The sequence below is a fragment of the Cupressus sempervirens genome, chromosome 4 (assembly GCF_028749045.1).
Source record: "Cupressus sempervirens isolate cs-2001-9-10 chromosome 4, ASM2874904v1, whole genome shotgun sequence".
Lineage (NCBI taxonomy): Eukaryota > Viridiplantae > Streptophyta > Pinopsida > Cupressales > Cupressaceae > Cupressus > Cupressus sempervirens.
The window spans coordinates 611,818,249-611,829,004 of NC_143121.1; the positions used below are offsets into that span (position 1 = coordinate 611,818,249).

Genomic DNA, 10,756 nt, shown 5'->3' on the forward strand with positions numbered 1-10,756 from the left:
AAAGATGGCAGATCAGAGGTGATCCAGTCATGAAGACATGGAGGCCGATGATTCCACGAACGGAGTTACGAAGGGGTAGGCGGCCGCATTTGGGACTGAAATGGCGGTGGCGCCTGGAAAATTTAGGGTTGCGGTGGATTCGGAGCACAAGGCGACCCAATTCAGGCTGTTTTCATTCGCGAATCCCCACATGCGGACCTTCCACCTCTCGTGGATGTCCTTCTGCGTCTGCTTCGTGTCGACGTTTGCGGCTGCGCCGCTGCTGCCGATGATAAGAGACAATCTGGATCTGACGAAGCGGGACATCGGCAAAGCCGGAATCGCGTCCGTTTCGGGGTCCATCTTTTCGCGGTTGGCGATGGGCGCCGTGTGTGATCTCTTGGGCCCCCGCTACGGCTGCGCTTTTCTCATCATGCTCGCCGCTCCCACCGTTTTCTCCATGTCCCTCAATTCCTCCGCTGCGGGGTTCATCGCTATGCGGTTTCTCATCGGCTTCTCTCTCGCCACCTTCGTCTCCTGCCAGTTCTCGATGAGCTCCATGTTTAGTACCAACATCGTGGGGCTTGCCAATGGCACCGCCGCTGGGTGGAGAAATATGGGCGGTGGTGCCACTCAGCTGCTCATGCCTCTCGTTTTCGAGCTCATTCGTAGCAAGTTCAGTTCTCCCGATTTCACTGCCTGGCGCATCGCCTTCTTTGTCCCCGGTGCGTTGCATATATTGATGGGTCTTCTCGTTCTCACTCTCGGTCAAGACCTTCCCGATGGTAACTTCCAGGCCCTCCAGAAGAGCGGGGACAAGGTCAAAGACAAGTTCTCCAAGGTAAATATCCATATCTCATCTACTTATAATATATGGATCCTCATGTTCGTTTAAGCATCAGTGCATTCTTATAACAATGAATTTGTGACGATGCACCAGGTGTTGTTGCATGGTGTGAGCAACTACCGGACATGGATATTTGCGCTTCTGTACGGATACTCGATGGGGGTGGAGCTGATGACGAACAATGTGATTGCCGAGTATTTCTTCGACAAGTTCAATCTGACATTGCACACAGCGGGGACTATCGCGGCTGCGTTTGGGCTGGCGAATATCTGGGCCCGGCCGTTGGGCGGCTACCTTTCAGACAAGAGCGCCGCCATGTTCGGAATGAGAGGACGCCTCTGGCTGCTGTGGATCCTGCAGACGGGAGGAGGCCTCTTCTGCATTTGGCTCGGAAGAGCGTCTTCCCTTCCTCTCTCTGTCGTCGCCATGGTCGCCTTCTCCGTCTGTGCCCAGGCTACCTGCGGGGCAACCTTCGGTATCATCCCTTTCATCTCCCGCAGGTCCCTTGGGGTGCTTTCGGGGATGACGGGCGCAGGAGGGAATTTGGGTGCGGGCTTAACTCAGCTTCTCTTCTTCACGAGCTCCGCATACTCAACAGGAAGAGGAATCATGTTGATGGGAGTGATGATAGTGGCATGCACAACGCCTGTGTGTCTGGTGCTCTTCCCCCAGTGGGGAGGAATGATCTTCCCCGCCTCCAACTCACCCACTGCTACGGAGGAGCAGTATTACGGTTCCGAATGGTCTGAAGAAGAGAAACAAAAGGGTCTTCACCAGGGTAGCATCAAATTCGCTGACAACAGCCGCTCTGAAAGAGGATCCACCAAAAGATCACATTCCATCACATCTGCCTCCACTCCTCCCTTGGCTTTCCCGCTTTCACATGCCTAGCTAGTGATCATCCTCGTAATATTTCTCGTTCCCTTCAGATATGTACTCTAAGACTCTTTCACTCGTCTCAGGATTAGGTTTTATTATTCCTGAGAGTAAATGATACATATGATCTCTGAATTGGGATTTATTACTGCTGAGAGTTAAATGACTTATATGATCTCTCAATTGGGTTTTTATCACTCAATATTAATACTAAAGCGAGAGTATGTTCGCTGCTTATTGATTTAGACAAATCAAAGCTAGTGCATTTGGTTCGGTCTTAGTAAGCACCTGGACTTCAAATGTGATTTGATTGGCTGCTCTATTTTATAGTATTTTTCAACAGATTTAACTTTATAAGCGTATTTTAGTTTTTTCACAGTTCTTTTTCAAAAAAATTGACGTGAGTTACTTTCGATGAGTTTGGAATTTTTGTTTAATTTTTTATTGAAACAATTAAATTCGTTTTCTTCAACATGTTTATGTTGTCAGTCCCTGCCTTGTATAAAGCAGGGAACTAATGTTTTCCTTTGCCCGCTGCCTATTTCTTATTTTGCCTATTTCTTATTTTGTTAAGTCAGCATCATATTACAAAGTTTGTAAAGTTTGATTAAAAATAAAGCAGGGAACTAATGTTTTCCTTTGCCCGTTGCCTATTTCTTATTTTGTTAAATCAGCATCATATTACAAAGTTTGTAAAGTTAGATTAAAAAAATATACTTATCTAATGTCAAATTTGAATTTCTGATTGGCCTAAACAATTCCTGCTGGGATTTATTGATTTTGTAAAAATTAAATATTTGATAAAATAGGAAATAGTGAAGACAAGATATAGATGCATTTATTTCGCATTGAGCATGAGGAAAGTTGGTGGCAAAAAGGTGTGATTGATCTGGCTGCGGAGAACCACCGACATTGGGCTTCGATAACAATGATGCAGGGTCTTTCACTTATTATGTTGCCGACTAGCATTTGGAGTTACAGCTAATCGACATTTACAACTATGTGCCAAACTTTCAATTTTAAAATCATGATAAAAGGTCAGCTGTCAATTCTGTTCTGCAAAAATTCAGAAGAACAGATTTAAGAATTTGTGGAATTTCCTGCTTTTCTCCTCCTTGATGGAGGATTTTAACACTACACAGAAGCTGGGCATATTGTTATTGTTCAACAAGCCTTTTTTGAAACATAGGCAATCAGATTTGGGTCTTCTTTTTCTTTCCAATGTTGAAAGGTAGTATCATTTTCATTTCACATGGATCCAAATTTCTTCATCCCTCACTATGCAGAGATCGGAATGAATCGGACCATGGGCTTTATGTGCAGTCTACCCCTACAAACTGGGTGCAGGTAGAGGCTTGGACACACAGAATAAAGTTGTTTTTTTCTCAACCACCGACGATATCTGCAAGCTGTTGGAAAATATAATCTTTGAAGATTAAGAAGCGATCAACAGTTAATACTGGTAGGCTCCTTTTTTTCTGTACATTTTCCTAACCATTTGTAAACGCGAGAGATTCAAGCCCTAGACGAGTTGCGTAGAGATAGACATGGATTCTTAGCAGCAAATTATTTTCTCATCTCCTAGTAATTTTGCAGCCTAACCCTTCTCACTTCATAGTGTTCTGTATTAAGCTTAGATGCACTCTGAATGAATCTTCAAATTCACCGAAAATTCAATTTTATTTTAATTTCCGTACAAAACAGATAAGTTACCGATGTCCGGTGAGGGCCTAGGAAATCTTATAATTTGTACACTGGATACGTTGTATAGGGCTTTTAATGTATGCGTTGGGGAGCTACACGTTGTTGTACAAGGCTGTCACACAAAATGTACTAAAAACAAAATAAAGTCAAAATTTTATTTTCTTCAGTATTTTTGACTCCAAACTGCAGATCATGAAGATCAAATACTGAAATTTTCAAAAAAATTCATGATTTTTTTATTTTTAATAATTGGTCTATAGTTAGTAGGGAGGATAGTCACATCCATTATATTCTCTTTCCATTTGTCATTTTCTACCAAGCTTTTAGAAAATTGAACTCTTCAATTAATAGAATAAATATTTTGAATAAAATCATGTGTTGATGATTTATAACCTAATGATTACAACTATGTGATTTTTATTAAAAAATAAAAACTCAAATTTATTTTAAATAAATTCAAAGCATGTTTTCTCATTGTTATAAATTTTCAAATTTTATATTCTCATCCAATCATTATGATGATAAATTTTATTTTTTATATTCTCATCCAATCAGTGTGATGATAAATTTTATTTTTTAATTTTTAGACTATTGGAATGATTTGAAATATACATAAAATATAAGTAAATTCTAAGTCTTATTTTATGAATTTTATTTAAGTATTTTGTACACTATTTCTATTTTGTGTTTATGTTCATTAAATGACTGTAAATTATTATTCATTTGTGAGAGCTTAAGTTGATTCAATTTTAGGAACCAATAGTTAAATAGATATTTGGTTTTTGGATTTTTGCTCTGCTAGGGTTTCATGTGATCTTTGAGTTTCCCTGCATACGACTCTTTGTCTGAGCTTTCCTTTTGTGTTTTCCACATATCAAACCACATTTATTGTGAGAGTTTTTAGGCTAGTTTATGATGGCCCCGGTTAGAGCAACATACCTTAATAGGGTATTTTGTGGATAGGACTCCTCCTAAGGCTATGCTCTGAGAATGGGTTAACAAGAGTTGAAATCCTCATGGAGTCCACCTTGATGTTGTGTAAAACCTTACCAAAGGTTTTTTTTACTTCGTTTTACCAACATGTCGCAGGAAAATGTGGTTTTTAGTAATGGTCCTTGGTCTGTGCATTCTTCCTTGCTAGCTTTTCAAAGATGGTCAAGAGATTTCACTATCTCTGACAACAAAAAGCTTAAGGTTCTTATGTGGGTAGAGTTCCCGAGTTTACCCTTGCTATGTTGGCCTTTTATTGAGTCTATTGCCAATACTCTTGGCAAAGTTATTACAAAGGAACATGAAAAAATTTCAATGCTCATACTTAGAATCGTGTATGCGTTGAGGTTGATCTCTCCAAGGATCTTAAGGATTTTGTAGAGATAGAGATTGGTTCTCAAACCTTCTCTCAGAAGGTGCTTTATTTGAACCTGCCTAACACTTATTATAGGTGCCAGTCAACAGAACACAAGATTAGGGATTTCCCTTTCCCTATGCCCAGGGTTAAACCCCCACCTAAAGAGGCCCTTGTCAAACTAGTAGAAGGAAAGAAAAAAGAAGAATGGACACTGTTAGGTGCAAGGGCAAGGCTCTGTTGGCTCCTAAGTAGTCATGTGTGATTGTCATTTCGGTTCCTCCTATTTCAACAGGAGCACAAACCCCATCCATTGTAGGAATGCAAGTAGTTTTTTTGAAACTAAACCCTAGTATTTCATAGGTTTCAAACCCTAGTTCACAAGGGATCAAGGTGGCCGCCAGGGCTAACACCTTAGTTGTGATTCACACTCCTCTTGTTGGTTCCTCCATTGTGACTCAGAATGTGTGGTATTCTCACAATCCTCTCAAACATGCTGAGAAACCAAAGGAGAAACGTTAGGCCATCAGTCTAGAGAATTTTCCTTTTGGCTTTAACCAAGTTTCAACTTTCTTGCATAATAGGTACTCCTCTCTCGAGGACGAGGAAGATATGGAATAATTTTCATGAATTTTTTATCATGAAATGTGTGAGGTCTTACAAACCTCTCCAAAAAGTACTATGTCAGGGATACCCATCATAGACTTGGTAATTTAGATTTTCTCTATATGCAAGAAGTTAAGATCCCTAGTTTCATGCTTTCCTCTACACGTCACATCATTTGGTCGAATGGCATTATGTTTTCCTCTCAACGCAATTATGGTAGAGGTGGTGCAGTTACTCTTCTGTCACCTCATTCTCATTCTGCTATTATTTTACATGGTTCTGACCCCATGCATAGAATCATTTGGCTTTTTCTTTCTATCAACAATTATTCTTTTGGAGTAGTTAATGTTTATGCTTCCAATGATGTTGTGGAAAGATCTCAATTATGGGGTTGGATGACTAACAACTTGCCTCTAGCTACTTGGGTTATGTGTAGTGACTTCAATATGGTTGAGCTAGCCTCTGACAAATACGACATTTTTTCTTTTCATTGGATAGCTAGGAAAGGGAAGCTAGTACTACATGCATAATAAATTGGGCCTTTTGAATCCCAATACTAACCACTACCAACATAGTGGGGTTTGGCACACTTGGTCCAACTTTCAACCTGGCTCTGACTATATTTTAAAACATCTTGATCATGCCATGATTACCACACAATATTTTTTCTCCTTTTCTAAGGATCATGACTTATATGTCATTCTCTTGTGAGATTAGATGTTATTAGATCGTTGTCCCATTATGTTTTCTATTTCATGGCACACAGTTGTCCAGTGACTTGTCAAGACTCAATTTTTCTTTAATACACTAGTGTCGATGCATGCTTCCACTATTGCTCATATCCTATGTGTCTAGAATTTGGTGCCATGTCCACATTCTTGAACAAGGTGGATTCAGTGGTAGAATCATGTCATTACTATAACTGCTCAATTTTTACACATTTATGTGGCATTTGGTAATTTTCAAAAGGCAGTCTTATGAATCCACTACCACTGCTCTCAAGAAAGCCTCTAAGGCTCTCACCCTTAACCCATTTGATGTTGATTTACAAATTCAACTTGCCAAACTGCACCATGAAAAATAGGTTGTGAATAATTATGCTACTCAAGGGGCCCAAATCAAAGCTTGCCTCCATTGGTTGGAGGTTGGTGATAAAGCTTCGAAGGAGTTTTTTCAGGCTCTTTGAGCCCGTCATACCAATTTTGAGATTATAAAAATCGAACAAGGCACTTATGTTCTTTAGATAGTCTCCCTAACATCCAACTATCTTTTGTTCACCATTACAAAAATGTGTTTGTAGTGCAAGAAAATTTGGTTACTCAAGAGGAAGCCCTCAAAAAGTGTATTTCTATTACTCCAAACCACCTAGCGGTTGAGCAACGTGCTTTTTGTGAGTAGCTTCTCACCATCTAAGACCTTAGAGAGGCAATTTTTTCCATTCTTTCAGCTACTCCATTTTGTTGAGGATTGTAGGTTATAGTGAACCCCCTCTTAATCGCAAAACTAATACAATATTCTTTAAACAATTTTGAAGTGTACTATGTTCCATTGTTTATTCTCAAGGTCTCTACCTTCCTTTTAGAGTAATTTTCAATAAGTGCTTCAAACTCTTTCAATCTATTTTGGACTTCCTCATACTCTTTGTATCTTAAGAAGTATATCCATGATTTTCTTGAGAAATCATCCATGAAGATTATATAGTATAGTGTTCCTCCTTTAGAGGGTGTTGAGATTAGTCCACAAAGATCAAAATGTATTAGTTCCAATATATTCTTGGTTTTTCTAGTACTAGAATGAAATGATCTTTTGAGATTTTTTCCTGGAGCACATCCTTTATAAGTTCCAGTATCTGAGAATTTTTAATTTGGATAGTCTAGACACCTATTTATCCAAGGAATTTAGGGCTCAGAAGTGTAAGTGCCTTAGTCTTTTGTGCCACAATTCATTTATGTCAAATGATTCAAGGATGAGAGCTTTCTTATGCTTGGTACACAATTTGTATATAAATAACCTTTTCTTATCCCTATAAGTTTTTTCTTTCTTAAATGTGGTGGATTTATTCCAAGCCAAAACTTTCACATTCATAAATGTGATTCTATATCCATTATCTTCATGAGCTGAAATGGATATTAAATTTCTTTTGATTTCAGGTATGTACATAACATAGTTGAATTTCCATGTCTAATTCTAATTTGATGATACATGTGCCTACACCTTTTATAGGATGTGTAGAATCACCTTTGATGGTTACTTCTTCATTAGTTTCGTCTACCATAGTTTCCATATTTTCTCAAAATATTGTAATGTGTCTAGATGATCTACTATCAATTACCTAGTTGCAAGATTTGTTTGATACTTGATTTGATAGTGCAAGATAAAATAAAAACTTTTCAAATTCTTCTTGTGAGTTTAATTTTCCAACATGGGCATAAGATGTGTGTTTCTTTTTTTTGTTAGGACATTTTATAATATAATGTCCATATTGGTCACATGTAAAACATTGAACTTGAGAAGTATCTTTTCTATATTTTTCTTCCCCATGAAAATTCTTCTTCTTTTTGAAGTTCTTCAAAATTGTATTGAGAACTTGGATGTCTTTATCTAAAGATTTTCATTTGATTCTATTTTGTTGATATTATAGCTTCTTCTTGAAGATAACTAGATCTCAATCAGTCTAGTTTAGGAAGTTTAGATCTTGTACTAATGCCTTGTTTGAATGTTTCTCATGAACTTGGAAGACCACCTACTATTGTTAGAGATAATTCTTTACTGTCTATGTCATATCCAAAATTTGAAAATTGATCTCTTAATTGTATAATTCTCATAAATAAGCATTTACAGATTCACCTTTGTTCATTCTTATGTGATTTAGTTGTGTTTTGAATGCAAGATTCTTTCTGATGTTATTTATCTCAAATTTATATTCTAAGGATTTGATCATGAGATATGTCATAGTTTTTTTTGCTAAAATGGGCACAATGTGACTCCTTAGAGAATCAACTTTTAATTGAATATCCTTTTTGTTTTCTTTAATCCATTGTGATTTTTTAGGCTCATTCTCAGGTTCAATAATTTTAATTTTAACTAATGAATCTACTTTATTTTTATCTAACACCATCATAATTCGTAGCATCCAAACTGTGAAGTTATTTTCTCCCTCAAGGCAATCCTTGAGTCTTATCGCACTTTGCATTTTGAAATACAAATTTTATATGTTAAAACTAAAAAGTGTGTAGTATGAATAATCAAGATTAATTTTTATTTGTTATAATGTGTGCTCTAATACCATGTAAGTTAATCAAACTTCTTTTAGATTGTAGTATCTTTCAAATTTAGTCCCAATATACTAACCAATTTGTGCTTATCCTTGAAGGTAGGAGTATAGTATCTATCGTCTTCAAATATTGAGTAACGTGTTCTATATAATATCTTTAGATTGACTAATCTATCTTGTATGTGAAAGGCCCAAACTACAATATGGATGATCTCTGATCTTTGATCTGCAATATAATAATGATTGACAATAGATCTGCAATAGGTTAATCATATAACTCAATCTGCAATATATATAATCATAGAGTATTGTGAATGTAATATGGAAGGAATATAATATCAAATGGTATACAAACGATAGTGAACAATAACATATATCAATTTGTAGTTGAAGGTATTGAACATTTATTAATTTCAATGTTAATACTTTAGGCATCAATGTGCATATATATGATTCCAATGAACACCTTCATAGAAGAGTCACAATCCTTAAATATCAATATTAATGGGATTTGAAAATGAATTAGTTAGTACTAAATAGCTAATCTAATTTTCTACAAGATCAGATTAATTAGTTAGCACTAACTAATATGTGACTTTTCTATGTTATACATATACATATACATATATATATATATATATATATATGATCGATCATAAGAGAATTATGTAAGGAATCAAATGAAATACACATGTACTAATTTAAACTTAGTTTGATGTGAAGTGCTCGATCAGATTTTGGATGTAGTATTAGACTATGGTTATATATGTATTTGAGTGTATGTAAGATATACACACACATACATGTATAATCTACAATCTCTGGCTGACACTATTTTAATAACATTCACTCTATCTAACCTGTACCCTCGAAACACATTATGGAACTTAAGAGAACTCATTGGGTAAGGGCTTATAACATCTTGTTCTCTGTATCCTTTGAAAATAGTTGTCTTTCGTATGTCTTGTAGCATGCTATTTTTTCACAAATTATTCAACCATTCATTAAATGAAATACCATTTAAATCTTAACCAAATGAAATGAGTGACAATTATATAAGTTATTCTACTTATTCACATGAAAAAGAAAATATGAGTTAACTATAATTTACAATTCATCTATCTGAAAGATAAACTAACATTTCAACTTCTAGGTTAACATGAAATTCAATAATACCTATCATATCCTTTACATTTATACGTAATTGAATAATGACAACTATTATAACAAAAATTAAAAAATTAAATACATGTTTAAAAATGTGGAAACACAAAATACATACCCACAAAAAATGTAAGTATTGTCCCCGTGTTGTACAAACCTTGGCATCTAGAAGATAGGAGAGGCATTTCCACGTGCTTAACCTCCCAACTGTGGACCTTTACGTATCCCACACAATCTCTATTGAGAAATGTCCTCTCTACCCTAGGGAACTAAGAATCTTGGTGTTAGATTGTCAATTAGTGTAATGCCCCACCAGGGAACCCAAAACAAATTAACCTAAAGTTTTAATAAATTTGACAAAAAATTTTTTTTGAAAGATAATAATGTAAACAACAACATACAGTATAGCAAAACCAATAATAAAAAGAGATAAAATAATAGTGGAAGCATTAACTCATGTACATAACAAACGTCATAAACAGATTACAATTCTTAAGAGTTCCATGACATTGAATCACTTTTAAGTTTAATTAATATTAAATCTAACATATGTCACATCCATATTAAAGAATAACTACAAGTAAAAATTCCATTTAAATAATATACAATTACATAAGATTTCACTTGGTAATAAACAAAATGCACAATCATCCACTGTACAGGTCACAGGGTATGGAAGGCTAAAAGAATATACAACATGAAAATAGATTACAACAGCATCTCATAATTTTCATGAAATCAAATACAATACAAAAGGTGTAACCATCCATCATAGTACGCAAAAATATAATGAAAGGAATACAAAATAGGGAACTCCAGTCACGACATCAAATTGTCAAATCTCAATGGTATAAGAAAAAGTACTACAACTCAACCTAATGGTAACCTAAAAAGGTCCATTGCCACTATGTTGAGGAGATAATCTCAAGTCCCAAATAGGATAACAAAATCAAAAGTCAAA

The 10,756-nt window shown here is 36.0% G+C and overlaps 1 protein-coding gene across 1 annotated transcript; it reads left to right on the forward strand.

The window, feature by feature from the left end:
• The first annotated feature begins 100 nt into the window (after window positions 1-100).
• Window positions 101-1,717, forward strand: LOC149562720 (high-affinity nitrate transporter 2.1-like). The gene is made up of 2 exons (XM_089828015.1): window positions 101-820; window positions 920-1,717. The coding sequence occupies exons 1-2, from the start codon at window positions 101-103 to the stop codon at window positions 1,715-1,717; spliced, it is 1,518 nt and encodes a 505-aa protein (XP_089684141.1).
• The last annotated feature ends 9,039 nt before the right edge of the window (window positions 1,718-10,756 follow it).

Coding starts and splice junctions, on each gene's coding strand:
- LOC149562720 (XM_089828015.1), top strand. CDS start 101: ATGGCGGTGGCGCCTGGAAAATTTAGGGTTGCGGTGGATTCGGAGCAC. Junction 821..919: donor TCAAAGACAAGTTCTCCAAG/GTAAATATCCAT, acceptor ACGATGCACCAG/GTGTTGTTGCATGGTGTGAG.